General features: G+C 38.7%; 1 protein-coding gene across 6 annotated transcripts in view; it reads right to left on the bottom strand.

Annotated features, from left to right (window-relative positions):
- The window catches only part of MRPS9 (mitochondrial ribosomal protein S9), a 61858-nt gene extending 41598 nt beyond the window's left edge, over positions 1-20260 (bottom strand). For 3 of the 6 annotated variants that reach the window (XM_045885269.3, XM_064572665.1, XM_064572664.1), the window contains exons 1-2: positions 20087-20258; positions 9116-9295 (exon numbers count right to left, since the gene is read on the bottom strand). In XM_045885269.3, coding sequence (XP_045741225.1) covers positions 9116-9295; positions 20087-20221 — 315 coding nt within the window. In that variant the 5' untranslated portion in view covers positions 20222-20258. Of the gene's footprint in view, positions 1-513; positions 646-9115; positions 9296-20086 lie in introns of those variants that run through there. The other 3 variants (XM_045885270.3, XM_064572663.1, XM_064572662.1) reach the window with 3 other exon arrangements.
- Positions 20261-20870: the final 610 nt, after the last annotated feature.

Raw genomic sequence — 20870 nt, 5'->3', positions numbered from 1 at the left:
GTAACATCACAAAAGACTCCAGATACCCAATTAGTCTTCTTGTAGTGTTTATTAATTCAGGACAGCCCCCATTGTCCTCTCCTCACCTCCCGTCCTCTGTTGTTCCTTTCCACAGTTAATCTTAACTTGCTACTGGAAAGAAAAAGATATAAATAGGGGCACCTGAGTGGCTCAGTCGTTAAGCGTCTGCCTTTGGCTCAGGTCATGATCCCAGGGTCCTGGGATCGAGCCCCGCATCGGGCTCCCTGCTCCGCGGAAAGCCTGCTTCCCCCACTCCCACTCCCTCTGCTTGTGTTCCCTCTCTCGCTGTGTCTCTCTCTGTCAAATAAATAAATAAAATCTTAAAAAAAATGTATATATATAAATATCCAGTTGTGACCAATACTGAAAACTCCTGCTTGTTTTGCACCTCTTTTCTCCCCAAAAACAAAGCAAAAGGAAGAAAAAAACAACCAAACATAATGACAAAAATGACAAGCATCCACCTCTTTCTTGTAGCCTTGGAATGCCTACCTGAAGGAACAAGGTCATCCTCCAGAGCTCCTGAAGACAGAGGCTTGTCTGCAGCATGCCCTTCAGGGAACACTCCAGCCAGACTTTGCAGGGCCTTCAGTCCAGGTCCACAGTAACTGTCCCCACCACCATCTTAAAGGCAAGAATGGGGAGGGGAGGAAGGTGTGCATCACCTTTCTCTCTAAAGTCTGCTGCTGGTAGTGACACGGCTTTTGGACATTCTCCACGTTTGCAAAGTATGAGAACACATGTGCTGCAGTCTGCTGTTCCAGCACCCACCTCACCAGTATGGTCTCACTGAAGTCACTGCCATCTCGTTACTAGAAGCTCTGCATCAGCTCTGAGGGCACTGGCCCCTGCAACGGGAGCAAGACCCACCAGGGAGCACGACAGCCTTCCTGCTTCCTGTCTTTCAGAGCGTCTTCTTATCCTAGGAGCCCCAATGATAAGATTTCGCCTTTCCTGACCAGGATTACTCCGTGGTAATTCAAAGCCAGGCTAGAAGAAGTTAGCTCAGTGGCAGACACATCCCACATCCATAAAGGGGTCTGTTAGGGCCTAGTGACTTCACACCTATTTTAGTAGAAAGGCATTTGTGCAAGCCCTTCCAAATATGGCATTTAACTCTCCACTTCTCTCCATACCCCCACTAATTTGCCCCTTTGGCTTCCTCAATCGCTTTCTATTAAAAGCCACAGGCTCCAGAGACTTCCTCAAGCTCTCCTTGTAGATGGCAGACAACTTCATCCTCACTCCTTACAATTGACAGCCTCTGTCCCACACTGGAAAAACATTTCATGAAAGATAAAGTCTTCCATGGGCTGATCTCTTGAGTCCTTGGGGCTTCCCAAAATACGCAATATAAAAATACTATTCCCAGTTCAATATAAAGCTATGGATGGTATTTCAAAGAAGATAATTATAATAAAAAATAAGTAACAAAAATGGTTAGGGGCAGAAGGGCTTTTCCCATAAAATTTTAAATTAAGATAAAGATTTGGTTGGGAAAGGTTCAGAAGTACCAGAAAAGAAAATGAGAAACAAAGGCAAAGAAAGTGTTAAAATAATTCAGTCATTTTTAAGCAGTTTTCCTGATGTTATTCAAAAATATCTGTATTAGCATGGTAAAAGTGCAGAATTTAAATATTATGATAAGGTGAAATTAAGTCAACCAGAAAACCAGTGGAGGAAGGCGGTGAGAGAAATACTTAACTCTGTTAATGTTAACCCATCAATCAACTATAATGTTCTCAGATTCCCTGGTGCATGTGACACTTACCAGGCACCAGAGAAGTACCAGTAGGACATGGCCTAGGTCTTCAAGTATCTTCAAATCAGAGGAAACTTGGCATTTCACATGTGAATTGTGGTTTGGCCCACTTGGACCACATTTATCAACAACAGAACTAACAGAAATTTCCTAATTATCTGAAATAAGCACCTTTTCACTTCTAAACAATCTACTTAAAACACGGTTATGTAAACTGAGAAACACCTAGTTCTTCCACAAAAACAGAAGACAAAAATAATGCATTTGACCCGTGAACAACACAGGTTTGAATTTCTGCAGGTCCATGTATGTACAGATTTTTTCTGACAAACAGCGCAGTACCGTAAATGTTATTTTCCTTATTATTTTCCTAATAACATTTTCTTTTCTCTAGCTTGCTTTATTATAATTATACAGTATATAATAGACATCATATACAAAATCTGTGTTAATCAACTGCTTACGTTATCGGTAAGGCTTCCAGGCAACAGTAGGCTGTTAGTAAGTAGTTAAGTGATGAGGGAGTCAAAAGTTATATGCGGATTTTCAACTATACAGGGGGTCAGCGCCCCTCACCCCTGTGTTGTTTGAGGGCCAACTGTCTATCAGTTGGGACTCAATTCTTCAAGAAGTTTGAAAACAATATTACTGGCCTAATGTTATTTGTTTTAGGTTAGCATTTGTGTTTCAAGAGAAACTTTTCCCAGTCTAAGAACTAGATTCTGGATGTAGCCTGTAGTTAACACACTGGTATGCAAACACTGTCAATATCTATGAATATATATACCTGAAGGAGATACCAAATCACTGCCTCACTCTGATTTTGAGGCTGTTGATGACTTATTCTTTCAGTCTGAAGTTCACTCAGAAGAAACTCTGAGCCAGAGGGAGGGAGAGAGAAAAAAAAAGAGCATTGTCCTGTAAGTTCTAGCTTAGTATTTCCTATATTAAGTTCTGAAATTTGTTATGGAATTCAGCGTAAGAAAGTTCTTAGGTGTTTTAAACTCACGTCACATTTGAAAAAATTGTTTCATATTTGAAGTAGGTTCAACGGTTGGTTGTCACAATAACAAACCCCCCCCCCCAAAAGCCATGCTTCTTTTGGAAATAAAAAAGTGGAGGTATACATTTAATGGTAAGTATAGGAACTTCTAAAAATTTATTAGACCGTAGCACTGTTTATCTGGATCTAAAACAAAAAAGTGCTGACAAAAATAAAGAATGTAAACTAAAAAAAAAATTAATCCAAATAAGTCATGGAGTAAGGCAATTCTCCTTTGGAAATATGTTCCCTACATTTTTAGATTTTTAACTGGAATAGCGGTACTTCAAGGGTTCCCTAAAATGAAGGCAAAGTATTTAACTACATTCTTAGGCTTAAATCAATGTATAAAAGGACTGCAGGCTCAACCCAGGAGGAGCACTGGGTCAGGAATGCAATCTCTATTAATTAGGTATCCCAGCTGGGCAGTGGGTCTGCAGCTGTTAACTCGATCAGTGACTTACCTAAATGTCATCTCTACTGATTCGCTTATAAATTACCAGCAAGTGAGACTAATGTACAGGTGCTAATTTATTTAAACTGTTCTCTACAGTTCTACACAGCTTTACAAACTGCATCTGGCACCTAATGTTAGCTGTCAGTTGTACTTAGACATGCCTGTCCTAACGACTCTGTTCATTAGAAGTGAGCACAAATTATGAAATATTGTGAAAAATGATACATCAAATGGAATGAGCACAGCAAATCAATTAGAGAAACTTCATACAGCATATTCACACTTAGGAGAATAAAACATTCTGATTTCAGAATGAGGTCTATAATACCAATTAAAAAGTAACTGGTAGACTTCAGCAGTGTTATATATCAATTTGCTGGCTTTTTTCCCGAAATTCTATAGTAATGTAGAACTTAACTTTTAATTCCCAAATAAAGACATTAGTAAATTCAAGTGCAATTTTGTATCCATAATATTTAATATAACTGAGATGTCTCCAACTTAAAATTGGTAACTGATACCACTTAATTCAAAAAGGAAAATGCAAATAGCAGTGGTTCTCAACTTTCTTCTGTGCTGACAGCATGATTTCGAAATCACTGTCATCCAGTGTCTGCTCAAGCATAACAACGTGTAACAATGTCACCAGACCAGGCTTTCCCTTTGGGTCACTGAGGGAAACCGCTGCAGCCCCGCCTCTGTCACAGGCTCTGGGGCTGATTTCTTTACGCTCTTTGCGCTCCAGACACGCAGCGTCTTCCCTTGGCCAAAGTGTAACTACTTTAAGTTCAATTACAGAACCCACTCAGTGCAATGTTCAATCTGGCAGTTCAATCTTCCTCATGGTAACTATACGGTGAGAGCTAAAAATATTTTTTATATGCTGATCAGCATTTGGCAGTAAACTGTGAAAGGTCTGAGGAATGGGGGTTGAGAACCACAGCATTAAGATATATTTTCAAAACAGCGTGCATGTCAGTACCTGCAGCAATATATACACATATAGTATACACGTATATATGTATATATGCATGTCACCATACACACTACTTACTGACCATGAGAGGGCAGCCGCTTTCCTCCTGCCACATCTGCCACAGGTGGTCAGGAGCATCACAGTGGTTTAGTGGGGAAGTGCAATAGGTGGTTTCTTTTTTTTTTCTTTTCTTTTTTTTTTTTGGTTTCTTTCTTTTCAAAAGAACTTAAAATATTAGGCAAAAATGAAACTACCTTGAAATGGAGAAAATCTGTACTTGCCCATGACTAATTTCTTTCCAGTTAATTTGTTATTTCACAAGCCAAAAATAATTTTTTCATATAAATACAATACCAAGATTGAGCATTAAATATAAAAAAGTAATTTTGCAAAAACAAATGTAGCAGATATACAATGCTGCAGCTTTAATAATAAACTTCTAAATAACGTAACTTTTAAGTAAATATTAAAAGTGACAAACAGAATTATTTTTATTCATAAAATTTTATGTCATATCCTTCCTATTTTACCAACCCACATCTGTACTCTTTAAAAACCTTTATAACTTAAAGAAATGCTAGATTAGCTAGGCACAATTTTTACGTATCTATATGCTGGACTCAGTAAGGCCAGGGGCCAGATTTCTATTCAAGTTCAACCTTCTGGAATAAACTTCTAAACCTAGAAACCCACAAAAAAAATGCCTATGAAGAGTTAACATAGATGACATAAATTCATGATTTTACTCAGTAGGAAGGGCACACAGGGCCTCACGCCAAGTCCAAGGGCTCTTAGTTTTAATTCACAGGCCTACCAAGTTTAGTTATGCCAGAAGGCTGGAAGGTGAGAGGGCCAGAGGCAGATGTGTGCATACAGAAATCCTGACAGGAAAGGAGATGACAGGAATCAGTACTAGAGCATGGCCAGGCCATTCAGCACAGGGACAAACAGGAACTATGAGCCCCAGCCACGGTATCAGGTTAACAACCATACTAACAGGAAAATCCTGAGGCACTGTAAGGTTAAATTATACTCACTATACTCTACTAAATAAGGTTGGGGAGAACACTATTTTAGAAAATGTTACCCAAAAAATTAATCTTTGAAAGTGTGGAAAAACAGACTTTGCATACAGGAAAACCTTGTACAGCTCTGGGTTCCTCAACAATAAAGACCCCACAACATTTTTCTGACTGAATGTGGTAATGTAAATCAGGCTCCCAGAAAGCATCTTCAAAGTATATAGGAGGTTTTTAATAAGTGGTGGTATTTTTCATAACCAGTAACAATTAAAAATAGGTTTCCCTTATCTGGAAACTTCACTTCTGTGGAATATCGAATTTCCTGATCATTTAAAATAAGAGAAAAATTACTGTATCTAGTTTTAAATTCTGTATTAAAAGCCAAACACATTACAAAAAGCATTATAACCTCTAACTATATAAAAGCAATCATGACATTCTTCCAAAAATTATCTGGAAGCTTAAAATATTTTCCTGATTTTGGATATCAAATTATTTGGTTTTGTCTTTAGAAATAACTAAGCATTTTGTCAGTATGGAAATGCTACATTAGACTCATTAGCTATATACTCTCTTTCAGGGTATATATACAGCCAAATCTCAAACAAAAATAACAGTTTTGAAAACATACACAAAACCAGGAACCACAATGGGTATGTAATTTTAATGCTTTGGTAACAGTTGGCTGTCACTGTCCTCTTTTGCTTTTACATCTACTTAGATGCCAATGAGAGTCCACTAAATTTAATAAAATGCCCAAAGAGTTAATTGATATAAAATATGAGACTTAGTGAGGCAGATCAATCACTTGCAGGTAAGTCTAACATAGCAGAATTATGTCACCGGTGTGAAAGGAGCTAACACTTCCACACAGGCATTTAGGCAATGTGCTGGGTGAGACAAAATCTCAACCTGCGGGTTATGATATCACCTCCGGTGTGGATCACTCAATGATAAATCAATATACTCAAGAGTACTTCCTACTGTTCTCCTCAACACGCAGTCTTAGGTGGGATGGAAGATTTGTGTGACAAAGGCAATCAGAGAACTAGTGAAGGATTCAAATTATGGTAGATTTTACTTATTGCATTTAATAGTAACAGTAATACAATGGCACCTAATTTACCAATGTGAAAATTATACAGTAAGCCTAGGCTTTCAACCAGGTAAATGAATTAAATTATATGCCATGTCTACTACCTAGAAGTTAAATCCTCTTGAAAATATTTTTAACAACCCAAAAATATTCTGATTAAAGATCCAACCACTGAACTAACCACTCCAAACAACATATAATTTTTAATACTAATATTATGAAAACAGTTATCTTCTCAGACAGAATTACAAAACTGTTGAACAATTCTGTTTCTTTCAATGAGCTGAATATCTCCATGTATACCCAAAAAGGTAGTAAACTCAGCTGGGTAGTGGGATCCTCTTGCTCATAACAGTTACTCAGGGACACACAGGTCACAAGGAGAGAGGGAAGGGCCAGTTTTAAATGTAAACAGTAATATAAAGAAAATTACCCACAAAACATCCCAAGGCTGAATGAATTCAACCAAACATTTAAAGAATTAATACCAACTCTTCACAAACTCTTCTAAAAAGAGAGGAAAATACCTACCAACTCATTCAATGAGGCCAAGTATTATCCTGATATCAAAATGAGACAGAGACATACAAGAAAACTACAGATTAGTATCAGTTAGATGCAAAAATCTCAACAAAATACTATCAAACCAAATCTAACAATACATTAAAAAATCATTCACCACAATTAAGTGGTAGATTTATTCCCAGATGCACGGGTGGTTCAATTATCACAAATCAATCAACATGATATATCACATCAATAAGAGAAAGGATAAAAGCCATATGATCATCTCAATAGATAGAGAAAAAGCATTTAACAAAGCATACACAGACAACTCAACACCCAAAAAGCAAATAATCCAATTAAAAATGGGCAGAAGACATGAACAGGCATTTCTCCAAAGAAGACATCCAGATGGCCAAGAGACACATGAAAAGATGCTCCAACATCATTACCTCATACCTGTCAGAATGGCTAAAATCAGCAACACAAGAAACAACAGATATTGACGAGGATATGGAGAAAAAGGAACCCTTGTGCACTGTTGGTGGGAATGCAAACTGGTACAGCCACTGTGGAAAACAGTATGGAGATTCCTCAAAAAGTTAAAAACAGAACTACCCTATGATCCAGCAATCACACTACTGAGTATTTACCAAAACAAACAAACAAAACCCCCCCCCCCCAAAAAACACAACCCCAAAACACTAATTCAAAGGGATTACATGCATCCCTATGTTTATAACAGCATTACTTACAATAGCCAAATCATGGAAGCAGTCCAAATGTCAATGGATAGATGAATGGATAAAGAAGATGTGATACACACACACACATATATGCACACTGGAATATCATTCAGCCATAAAAAATAATGAAATCTTGCCATTTGCGATGACATGGATGGAGCTAGAGTATAATGCTAAGTGAAAGAAGTCAGAGAAAAACAAATACAATATGATTTCACTCACATGTGGAATTTAGGAAACCAAGAAAACAAAAAATGAGCAAAGGAAAAAAAAAAAGAGAGAGACAAACCAAGAAGTAGACTCTTTAACTATATAGAACAAAACTATGGTTACCAGAGGGGAGGGGGTGAGGGGGATGGGTGAAATAAGTGATGGGGATTAAGGGCACTTGTCATGATGACCACTGGGTGATGTAGTGTTAAGTCACTATATTGTATACCTGAAACTAATATAACATTGTACATTAACTATACTGGAAATCAAAACAAAATTTAAAAAAGTTAGAACAAGCTGCAAAGTGGTTAAATTTTAAGTACCTTTGCTAGCTATGTTGGGATGTCTGGCAAAAAAGTATTATTTATTATTACTACTTTTATTAGGGTTAGAAAAACTCAAGAGAGGAACAGAGTTCTTTTTTTTTTTTTTTTAAAGATTTTATTTATTTATTTGACAGAGACAGAGACAGCGAGAGCAGGAACACAAGCAGGGGGAGTGGGAGAGGGAGAAGCAGGCTTCCTGCTGAGCCGGGAGCCCAATGTGGGACTCGATTCCAGGATCCTGGGATCCTGACCTGAGCCGAAGGCAGTCGCTTAACCAACTGAGCCACCCAGGCGCCCCACAATAACAGAGTTCTAACTTTAATTCTCAAATCATTTAGAACATGCCCTGACTTTGAAAATTCAAATACATAGTTAAGATAATAAAAAACACTCAACTCAGGTTTACTTATGGGATTTCCTGTAAACTTCACTATATTTCCATCACCATCTGTTTTATCATTTTGTAAGAAAGCTGAGTTTAAGACTCCACAATAGGTTAAATGTTTCCACATTGTGTATGAGCATTCACAGTGGCTCCTAATGCTTGAATCAAGAAAATTATCCATTTCTCATTAAAATCTAAAACTCACTATGCTTCATAATGCTTCAAATACAGAGTAGCATCTCTCTTTGAAACCATGGTTCCAACTTGCAATACATAGTGGTTTTTGTCCTTATTCTGACAGTTTGATTAAAATTGACACAGAGCTAGGGGCGCCTGAGTAGCACAGTTGGTTAAGGGTCCAACTCTTGGTTTTGTCTCAGGTCGTGATCTCAGGGTCATGAGATTGAGCCCCGCGTCAGGCTCCGAGCCCAGCACAGAGTCTGCTTCAGTTTCTCTCATCCTCTGCCCCTCCCCTCTAGTGCGCTCTCTCTCCGTCTAAAATAAGTAAATCATAAAAAAACAAACTCTACAGCAATTACTTTCCCAACAGAGTAATTGCACTTACGTCAATATCCTCTTGAGTAAAAGTTTCTGGATCTTCTCCCATCATGTTGGCTAAATGTCTCTTTCCTATGTTGAACTCTTCAATCTGCTTTTTAATAAAATCCACTGTGTAAGTTTCACGTCTTAAGGCTGCAACATTTTTCTTTGTTGTTACACCTGTGGTGTGCCTTAGCCTTAGTATCTAGCAGAAAATATAAACAAAAAGAGAAAAGATTTTAAGTTAAATAATGATCTTGTATGCCACGGTCTGTAAATGAATAAGGATGTTCAAACAGTTGTCTTTATTATAGTACTCAGTTGGCAAGAGTCTGGGAACAGGTAAAAGGCCTGTTAAGAAAGCTGTTAGAAATTGTCCTCCGCTCAAAAGCTTGCTTATAAAAGCCTCTCCTTACATAGTAGTTTAAACTACTGGCATTTCAACACATTAAAACCCAAAATACCTGTAAGTAATATGCTACCTCCTTATCTACTACAAACATCCACATTTGATACCGATTGATCAACGTCAACTAGTTGTGATATTTGACACAAAGGCAATGAAGAGTAAAATGTCACTCCCTTAAAAAGAGGCAAATGCACGTGCAGACAGTACCCAGCAAGCAGAAGTCAAGGGAAGGAAGGAGCATGTACTGGGGGATAACACACTTAGGCTACTGGTAGTCACCTTGTTTAAGGGTACAAATATGGCCCATCTTTCAATGCCTTAAAATAATAGCTTAGCTTAGCTTGAGACTATTCTGTGGTCCTTATTTTAAGCTGATACAGTGAAGAAACTGCTTCACTAAGCACTGACATGATTTATCATTAATTTGGTTCAATACACTAACAGAAATAAGGGCTTTCCCATCCTTTTAAACTATCAGTAATGATATCACACTTGCTGCTGTTGATCCTTTTATGCTGTAGCACTAGGAATTTCCCCTCAAGGCATTAATAGTTCACCTACAATAAAGGGTGTTAAAGAACCAGAAAAATATTTTCAAATGACTGTTCAGCCACATTCAGTAGCTGGATATAACTAGAACAGATATTTTTGGTCCTGGCTTTTCTCAAAATCTTAATCTGTGGTTCTCAAATTTCATCCCAGCCTCAACAATTTTAAACACTCTTAAGCAATTCAGACCTTAAGAACTGTAATTCTTAGTAACTCATTCACTTCCCTTTTCATTAACATAAATTCTCTTTCACGCATACCAACACCAACACCATCCCTGCCTCATCCATTCCCTAACCCTTTGAGAATCAGAGATTCAAGTAACTAATAATTTGTCACTATAGTAACAATAAAAAGCAGAAGAAAAAATACAGGAGAAATATTACAATAACCTATTAATAGTAAAAATGATGTTCTTAAACTCTCACAAATCAAAATAGTGATAAAATGATTTCTTGCTACTCTTAAATGAGCAAGATAGGGCATTTTAAAATTCCATGAAACTTTATAGTTTATTTTTCCTCAGGGGAGCACAAGGAGTTTCTCTCTTTATATTATTAATTGAGAATCTTAAGATGCTTTATAAAATACAGTGTCACTATCAATCAGTAAAAACATGACCCAAACTTGCTTACGTATAGTTAGCCTGCCCTTATACAGCCTTTTTGTACACCCCTGTTACCTCTCCCCACAGCCAGTGCCAACAGCACCAAATCCTCATCTCAGGAGTTTTACCATCTTATTATATTTTTACTTTTTCCAGGGTTTTGCTTCTGTTTCTTTTTTTTATGATTTCATATTTTCTTTGAATACGGGAAGATGCTGCTTCCCGTATTCAAAGTGAAGAGAAAATGCCTGTCTGCGCCAAGAATCATGGCAAAGCTATGGATCTAGAGGAGAAAGCAGCTGTCACTCAGTAGAGGTGATTTTCCCCAATGTTCCACTACCAAAAGGATGATTACGTTGCTGGTTTCGTAAGTCATATGACAAAATGTTTTGGTCCATAACTAAACAATCCATTTGTAATACAGGTGACCCCACTACACTTCCCACCAATCACCAACCACAGCCGTCAGGAGAAATGAGTTTCCCAGTGAATGTGGGAGACTTCCATCCACTGAAGTAATGAGTTCTAAAGGAAGAGTAAGATTAGGAGGAAAGTGATGAGTTCAATTTGGGGCATGACAAGTTTGAGATGCTTGATGGGCAGCCTGGGAGAGATAGGTGTCCTGGAGGCAGATGGCTCTGTGGGTGTGTACACAGGAGAGATCTGAGCTGGAGATGCCGTCTGTTAATAATCAGCATGGGACATGATGTAACACCATCAAAGTAGGGGAAATGGCAGGCATTAGTGTTAGACTAAAAACATCTATTTTACCATGCAAAGAAACAACACAGTTTGTGAGGGAAAGTAGACGGAAAGGTAAGATTACTTGTCTTATGACCTTTTTTTTTTTTTTATGAAACAGGACAAGAGATGGGTCTGCAGAGTAAGGGGAGACAGGTTTGATGGACTGAATACTTCATATTCAAAGAGCAATGATACAGTGGTTGTAAAGTAGACAGAACAATTAAAGGAAGAAAATAAGAAAAAAATTTAAGCACCCCTTTATACTGTATGTGAGCCAGGAGAACAACAGCTATAGTATTTTATTAATTATTTTCCTGTTTCCTATATATTTCCTTTGTATGTTTCAGTGGTACATTCAATGTACTAATTAGTTCAGAAGAGTTCTATCATCAGGCAAATTGTACCCTTCAAATTATCAAGTGTTCCATTCTCAGGCAATACTTTTACCTTGAATTTAATTTTGTTGAATCGTAATATTGTAACTTTTTCAAACTTCCCCTTGCCTTTCCCTGGAATATCACTGCCCATATTTTTCATTTAAATTTTGCATCACTAGGTTTTGAGTCAATCTGAGGTTTTTTAATACATGAGAATATCCTACTTAAATGGACTTAATAGATACTGTCTCATTTTCCACCTTATTTTATCTTGTTTTTATCCTTTCATTCCTGTTTTCTTTCTTTTGCTAGATGGTCTATAGTTTTTTTTATATTTGTCTCTTGATCCGGCGATTTAGACACCAGACAGCCTGCTTTTATTTTAGTAATGATTACCTATATGTCTCCGAATAAAATGTTTAAATTATTTCTTCTGCCAACTTCAGAAAGTAACACTCATTGAATTCTCACTTACTTACTGTTTTCTTCTTCGACCACAGAAATTATCTGTTTTTCTGTCCTCCATTCATATCAGCTTCTCTCAGTCTTATTATCTCTTTGTTCTGCATCCTGTATGATTTTTAAACCTTTAATCCTTGGGATTTTTTTGTTTTCTGTGGTGTTAATTCTGCAGCCACTCTGAATTTTTAGCTCTTAAATCACTGGTCTATCTCCAAAAATCTTTCCTTAACTATTTCTTTAATCATATCTTCTTGTCTTATCTCCTGTTTTATACAGCTCTCCCTAACCCAACCTTTTAAGAATGTCCTTGACAGTGTGAAGCAGTTATAGTAAAATAATTTGTGTTTTCTTCATCTCTCTCTCCCACACTGTTCCTTTACTTTTGTTCCGACAACATTTTAGTATCACCTCAAGCAAAGAGTTGATTATTGGCTTGAAGATTCATTTCTTCACTTGATTTAAAATTATCTTGTGTCTGTCTATATTCTTCAGACTTTGTGACATGTGGCGGCTTTCTTAGTTTTAACATAACTGAGGCTTAAAAAACTGTAAAAAATTTATTTTTGTTCATTTAGAAAGGAATTTTTTTAAAAAGTCCCTACTTTGCTATTTTTCATAATCTCTTTAGGATCTTTAGAATCTTTTCAGACATTTGTATACACTGCCTAAGAATATGACATCCGTTTTATTATAAAGCCATCACAGCATCAGTACCAGATTACTGAATAGATTTATAAATGTTCTAAATTATTCCAGCAATGATTCACACAAAAATATTTACATTCAAAAGAGTCCATTTCTCATTAGAACAATCTATTAAGTAAGATGATGCTGAATGTGAATCCACTAGATCTTTAGCTATGAACAGCCAGAATTCCTGGAAAGAACGTGCTTTGCTGATAAGTACAAATCTCCAACAAAATTTTCTACAGGTTCTATTTCCAACTGAAAAGCTATGACAGAGAATTTTCCTAACACTTTGTTTTTATGGACTGGTATACATACAACTTGACAGATTTGTTTCTTTTTTAAGATAATCAGTGGGTCAGACAACTATAATTTCAATCAAGCGGGTTGCCAAAGAAGCAGACACATCCTGACAGAGCAGTGATGTCCCAAATTTGGCCAAATGCCAGGGCTACACACTACTTTAATGATATTACGAGTATTAAGGAGTTTCCTTTTTGTTCAATTGGATAAAAATGGAACAAAGAAGAATCTGCCACTTATTTGAATAGAAAAGGCAAAAGAAAAAATACTTTGAGGAATAAAAAGAAAGGTAAAGACTAAAGTCAGATTAGAGAGAACATGGATAGAAACAATATAAGGACACCAAGTTAGAAAGGATAGTAACCTTTTTGAATGAGTTTATATTTTTATCAGCTAGAGGTCTCTGAATGCAAGCAAAAGAAAATGGCTTTGCTTAAGCAAAAGAGACATTTCTTAGAAGACTAACAGGGGCCCAGGACTATAACTTGAAGCAGGCAGCTAAAAAACAGGAACGCAAATGATCCACAACACATTCAAGAAGTCTGTGGCCACTAAGATAAAATACTATTCCAACTGTCCTTAGCTCTCTGCTCAAGATCCCACGGGAGGGACTACCTAATGGGGCTACTTTGGGTCAGATGCCTCAGATTATAGTTCTTCCAGACTGTATCCAGTGGGAAAGAACTCATTCCTCCTGAGAAAATAGAGTGCCCTGCTGAAAGGGAAATGGACAATTAAAAGGTTAAACAAGGAAATCTACTACACTACTTAAGCAAAATTCACCATTTATTTTCTTTACACAATCTTGTAAATTTAGAGCCTTAACATACTTACCAACCAAATAAAATATAGGGGCTTTGTTTGAATTGTGCTTTAAACAAACCAGCTATAAAAAATTGCTGAGACAACCAGGGAAATTTGAATATGGTATCAGATGATATTAAAATTACTGTTCATTCTGTCAGATACGTGCATAGGGGCATGGAAGCTTATGTTTGTTTTTTTAAAGATTTATTTATTTATTTGAGAGAAGAGAGACAGAGCACGAGTGGAGGGTTGGGGCAGAGGGAGAGGGAGAACAGACTTCCCACTGAGCAGGGAGCCCAATGCGGGGCTCGATCCCAGGACCCTGAGATCAGGACCCGAGCGAAGGCAGATGCTTAATGGACTGAGCCACCTAGGTGCCCCTATGTTTTGTTTTGTTTTTTCTTTTAAAATCTACCTGTTAGAGATGCACATTCAAGTATATACATAAGTAATATAATGGGAAGTCTGAGATTTACATAAAAGCTTACAGAAAAAAAGGTAGGGAGACAGATGAAACAGGACTGCGAAACATTAATAACTGTTGAAGCCGGTTAACATATATATACATAGCATTCATTATAGTATTCTATTTTTGTAAATGCCTGACTGAACATGCTTTTTCATAATAAAATTCTCAAAAGTAAACTATTTTACAAGTTCTTTTAACAAATTTAAGCAACTACTATGGGCCACACTATCTACTGAATTTTAACAGAAATAACTGTCAAGCAGACTTGAGCGGTGTTAAAACGAGAACATTGTTGGGATTAACATAACAATAAAAAAATTAAAAAAAAAACACAAGAACATTGCCATACTGAGAGAAGGAAACATGAAGCATGGTCAAACTGCAGTTTTCTTAAAGTTACTAATCTATCTGGCAAAAAGGAGTGTGGCAGGTGTTCACATGTATACACATGTGCATACACACATGTACACATGCACATATCCCTATACGTAAGAACTCTTCACAAGTTTAAATTCAGGAAATGATCAGTGAGGATCTAGGAGGTATCTGTGGGCACTGTACTAGGCATCAGAGTAGGTATACAAAGGTTATGCTATTTTCTCAAGAGGTTTACAAACCAGCTGTAGGGGAAAGACCTAAACACACAAGACACTTAGTTAATAAAAAAGAAGTAATGTGGGTCTTTCATAGTTGCAGATAGCTTCCAAGATGGCTCCCAGTGATTCTACCGCTGGTATTCATCCTTTTGTTCAATCCCCTCCCCTTGAGTGTGGGCTTCTGTAACTTGCTTGAGTAACTTGCTTCTGATGAATAGAATACTATGAAAGCGATAGAATGTCACCTTTAAGATCATGTTACAAAAAGACTGTCTTCCCTCTTTTTCCCCCTCTCTTAATCAACCTAATGGAAGCCAGATGTGGTGAGCTGCCCTCCAGAGACCCACGTGACAAGAACTGAGGGTGGCCTCCACCCAGTCCAATAGCCTGGCAGGAGATGAATCCTGCTATTACCCACACACAATGAGCAAATGGGGAGGTAGATTTCAACCCTCCAGCCTTGAGACTACTGGAGCCACAGCCAACACCTGGACTGCTACGTTATGGGAGACTCTGAGGGAAAACCCAGTAAAACTGTGCCTGCAATCCTGATGCACAGAAACCATGATATAACAAACGTCTGCTGTTTTAAGCTGCTAAATTTGGGGGTAACTTGTTATGCAGCAATAAATAACTAATTTATCATCCTACTTACAACAATGAAGCATAATACAAGTAGATTTAGTACACTAAATCTATCCTTTAAAGGACAGGATGAGATCTCAAAAGAAAAAACTTATCCCATCAAAGGAGTTTTAATTTCCATTGCTAATAAAATGGGATTTTTAAAAAAATTCACAAGTTACCTAGGGGAAACGTAACTAATTTACAGAGCTGCAGACAGCATTTGATACAAATGCAAGTCAATTTTTAATTTCAAAGAGTTTTTAAGAAATTTATCAGTAAACTTTATTAAGACCCCATCATAAACCAACTGGATGCTATGATAAATACAGGACATTATAAGCTCCTAGGAGCCCATAAGATGAGAGAAGAACAGATATTTAAGACAAGAACAACAATGTTTTTACAATAAAATCAAAATACACAAGGGCTAAGCCACCAAATGCCATTGATCATTCTTTGGCAGACAGTCCAATTTAACAAGGGGTGTACTGACTCAGTGAACAGAGAAAGTTTAAGCACTAAGTGTTTAGTAGAAAATAAAATTAAGAGGACATATCATTGATAATTGGTAATATGAGCTTTCAAAATAGAAAACTGGTCTACTGCTTTTCCTTATTATAAAAGTCATAGGGGCACCTGGCGGGCTCAGTCAGTAGAGTGTGCAACTCTTGATCTCGGGGAGGTAAGTTCAAGCCCCATGTTGGGTGTAGAGATTACTTAAAAATAAAATCTTAAAAAAAAAAAAAAATCAGGGGCGCCTGGGTGGTTCAGTCAGTTAAGCATTCAACTCTTGGTTTCGCTCAGGTTATGATCTCAGGGTCCTGAGATCGAGCCCCATGTCAGGCTCTGTGCTCATCAGGGGGAGGAGGGAATCTACTTGAGGATTCTCTCTCTTCCTCTCCCTCTGCTCACACACACTTTCTCTCTCTATATATATAAAATAAATAAATCTTTTTTAAAAAGTCATAAATATTTCAAAAAGCTAAATTAGCATTCTTACATCATACTGACAGAGGATTTAAGAAAATCTGGGTAACCTTTGTAGTACACCATGACTGTCAACTGCTTATAATGCCAGTGCAATGTTCATTAGTGAAAGATTAAAAAAAAAAAAAAAAAAAATCAAGTACCTTAGTATAGCAAAACAAATCATAATCTGGGCCCTGTCAAACTTTCCCATCTCTCACCATTCTTGCACCAATTATTATACCAATTATAACTGCTATAACCAATTAGTTGTTGTTGCCAGATCCACTGACTCTGTACATCTGTCTCTTCTGTACCTATTAATATCATCATAGAACAGAATACCTCTCTTTTTTCATGTAACTCCTAATTGCTCCTGAAGACTCTTATCATCTCCTCTGAGAAGCCGCCCACCACTCTACCCATTTCAACTCATTTGCATTAGACACTGCATTTCTGTGCTCTTCTGTATTTATCTCTGTAAACCTTATGGTAAACTGTGTGTAGGTCCCTGATATTCAGGGGTTTATAACCTGAAGTTTTGTCATTCACAAATAAGATTCCCTCCTCCATCCCAAATTTGGTACACTTAGATATTTGCAATTATAGCAGCATTAATACGAAACATGTATACCACAAGACTGGTACACAAGAGGAAGTCTGTTAATGAGGGTCCCAACTGAACACACAGGAGTCACAGGTTAAAGAACTTCTTTTTCCATGTGGCATCAGTATTTCTCACTTTTCTGTGACCCCCAGTAATAACTACTATTTAGATCACCTAGGACACACTTATACATATAAACAAAATGCAAAAATACCCTGTATGAGATGTATTTGATTATTATTCCATTGTTTTATGAAACATGCCCCCTAATATATGTTTTTTTCTGAAAGAGTGGGAAAGAGAGTGTGCGTGTGTGCGCGGGAGTGGGGGGCAGAGGGAGAGAGAGAGAATCCTAAACAGGCTCCACCCCCAGCGCAGGGTCTCAGGCAGGGCTTGATCTCATGACCCTGATATCATGACCTGAACCCAAATCTAGTTGGATGTCCAACTGACTGAGCCACCCAGGTGGGCCTGAGAAAAATATAACTATTAATGTTAGAGATGGAAGTGAAGGAGTATTAATATTTAAGACAGACAAGCTCTGTGCCAGAAAAAAAAAAAAAAAGCTTTATAAATGTCTTTAACCATATATATGGTAATAGTAAGGGTCTGACTGGGGTCAGTTAAGTCTTTCAGCTTATATGTGAGTTGCACTCTGTGTGGTAAAACATAAACTGTGACAATACTAAGGAATTTGGGGATTGGGCAATCTCAGGATCATCCCTAGAGAGTACTAAGGGTCAGTACTGTCTGGTAATTATTTGATAATGATTTGTTTACTTCACAGTGCCTGGCTCAAGTAAAGTGCTCAGTAAACATTTGACATATGGAGGGGAAAAAAGCTTTATTTCAAGTCAGGGAGATGAAAATTAAAGTAGCAAGAAAAAAATCACTGTTCACCCATCTTACTGAAAAAAATACCTAATGCCAGTAGGAAAAGGGGCACTCTCATACATCAATAATGGAGTGTGGATTGCTACTGCCTTCCTGGAAAGCTATGTGGAAATATCTATTCAAATGTAAGATGTACACATACTTTGTAGCAATAAACTCCCAACTGGAACTCTCTCCTACACAAATAAAAGCAACAGTACCTAAGAATTATTACAGGATGTTTACTGAACATTTTATTAATGGTAAGAAAGTGGAAACAAAATAAATGTGCATCAACTATTACCACTGACACATATGGATGCATATGATAAAAAGAACATAGAGAAAGACAGAGGATACATAGATTCTGGAGTTTGAGGGAGGGAGAGAAAGTTAGCACTCCTCCCTCCACACACACACCTAAAGTGTCAGCAATAAAAACATTCTATATGCTATAGCCCCTTTTATAGCTAACTAAGCATATACAGGGAAAATATACTCAAAATAGATGCATGAAAAAATAAAATTTTCCAACATATTTTCCAATGATAAAGTATTAAGGGGCACCCGGGTGACTCGGTCAGTTAAGCATCCCACTCTTGGTTTTGGCTCAGGCCATGATCTCAGGATCCTGGGATGGAGCCCCAAGTAGGGCTCCCCTGCTGAGTGTTTCCTGCTCAGCCAAGAGTCTGCTTCTCCCTCTCCCTCTGCCCTTCCCTACACTCATGCTCTCTCTCTCAAATAAATAAATAAAATCTTTAAAAAAAAGTATTGAAAAATAAATGATGGGTAAATGAATAGATGGACTGGTTGATTTAGGTTAAAATATAAAAGATGATTAAAAATATACAGCATTCCTTCTCTCAATAGTTTTTATTTCATAATATTTGACTTCTTTGCAATATTTGGTACTTGTTTATCACTTTCCCTACTTAAAACATTCACCTGTTTTCCGTAACACCACACTGTCTGGTTCATTGAATGAACTTTGGCAGTTCATTCTCAATCTCTGGGAGGCTCTTCTTCCTTGACTGTTTCCTTCAGGGCCCTGTCCCTCTATTTATTCCAATTCAGGACACCTTCACTAGGTGTCTGAATTCACTTCCAAGACCTTGATTAACATCTACAAATTAACAGAGGACTTGTAAATCAGATTTCTTCTTGAACAATAAACCTGTCAATCTTTGGGCCTACTGGAAATCTCCACTTGGACATCCCAATTATAACTGTATAATAAACACAATTATATCCAAAACTAAACTCGTTTTCTTCCCTCTCAAAACTTTTCCCTCCTTTTGAAATCCCATGTCAGCAAATGGCACCATCATCCAACTGAGTCCCGTGAAGCTAGAATCTTGGCTTCTCACTACCCTCAGGAGTAAAGGAAAAGTACAAGTTCTGGTTTCCATCTCTCCAGGGACAAGGTGTCGGGAAAATTAAGAAAACAGAAACTGCACAGATGCAAGGCACTTTTAAAGTCACTATCAAACCTATCCACTGTGACTTTCTCCATTAAGTCTTCCAGACTACTGCAGGAGTCCAGTTCTCATTCACCTCCTCTGGCGCGGCATTCCTCCCCACTGGACCGTGGAGCAAGCGGGAAGGACCGTACCCTACACCACACCTAAGGCACGGACTCCCCTTAGCTTGGCAGCCAACTTAAGGAAGGGGGAGGTCGCTCTAGTTCCGTCTGCAGATAACTTCCTCCCTCATTGCACCTGCGAAAACCAGAAACAACCTCAAGTGGCCGCTGCAAACCAACACCCATTCCTCCTCTCTCAACCTCAGACCTCTACTAGATACCCCAGACCCTTAAGTCCCCGTCTGAGGGCACGCGAAACGCCAGGGGAAGGTAGCGGCGCCGGCTCCACATCTTGGCGCTACACGGACCAGTGCTTCCACTTCTCCCTTACCTGGAATCCAGCACCTGTCTGCAACTCAGCAGCCGCTGCTTTCCAGACGCCTCGTCTCCGGGCGAGGCTAACCCTACCTCCGAGAAAAAGCCGGTAGGAAGCCGCTGCGCCGCAAGACACACAGGGAGCCGCCATATTGGCTGCCGGAGACCGGGGCAAGAGGGCGAAGGGGCGGGGCCTGAGGCCTGCGCAGGCGCCGGTGGGAGCTAGGTTCCGGGGGCTGCCCGGAAGAAGCAGGGGGCGTGTTCCGCGGTCCGGGGCGGCTCGTCGCTGGTTGGGTGTGTGAGCCCCCGGGGCGTGTCCGACTCCACCCCCTGGTTCGTAGTAGCCCCAAGCTGAAGCTCCAAGCTGTGCCTCGTGGCCTCTTTCGCCTTCTACAGCTGCTGAATTCTGTTGTTGTCTAAGTCTTGGTATGACTTCCACGTGGCTCTTTAACCAACCCTTCCTTCCCTTGCCCAGCGCTGCACCTCGAGCTGGCTCTCCCTGAACCGCAGAACCCGCGCCGCTCCCCCGCACCTCCTTCTGCAGTCTGACTTCATCACACTCCGACGCGGAGGCTGCTCTCTTTGCTCACGCCAGAATGGACCCCAAGCCTTGCCTCCTATATGTCTTTCTACTATGGGTTTCCCCTTCTCTCTACCTTTCCACATTTTCAGCGTCCAGGGTCTCCACCTCCCCCCAGCAACTGCCAGCCCACTCTACCTTCCATGGCGCTCACACTCCTGTTGTTTAACTGTGTAACGCGCGGGCTAAACCATTCACAGGTGAGGATGAAACAGTCTTA

This window comes from Mirounga angustirostris, unplaced genomic scaffold (genome assembly GCF_029215605.1).
Source record: "Mirounga angustirostris isolate CCGP_5_RB_7025 unplaced genomic scaffold, mMirAng1.0.hap1 SCAF_10, whole genome shotgun sequence".
Taxonomy (NCBI): Eukaryota; Metazoa; Chordata; class Mammalia; order Carnivora; family Phocidae; genus Mirounga; species Mirounga angustirostris.
Note: the sequence above shows the minus strand (reverse complement) of the source record. Positions and strands in the feature narration are given on the sequence as shown.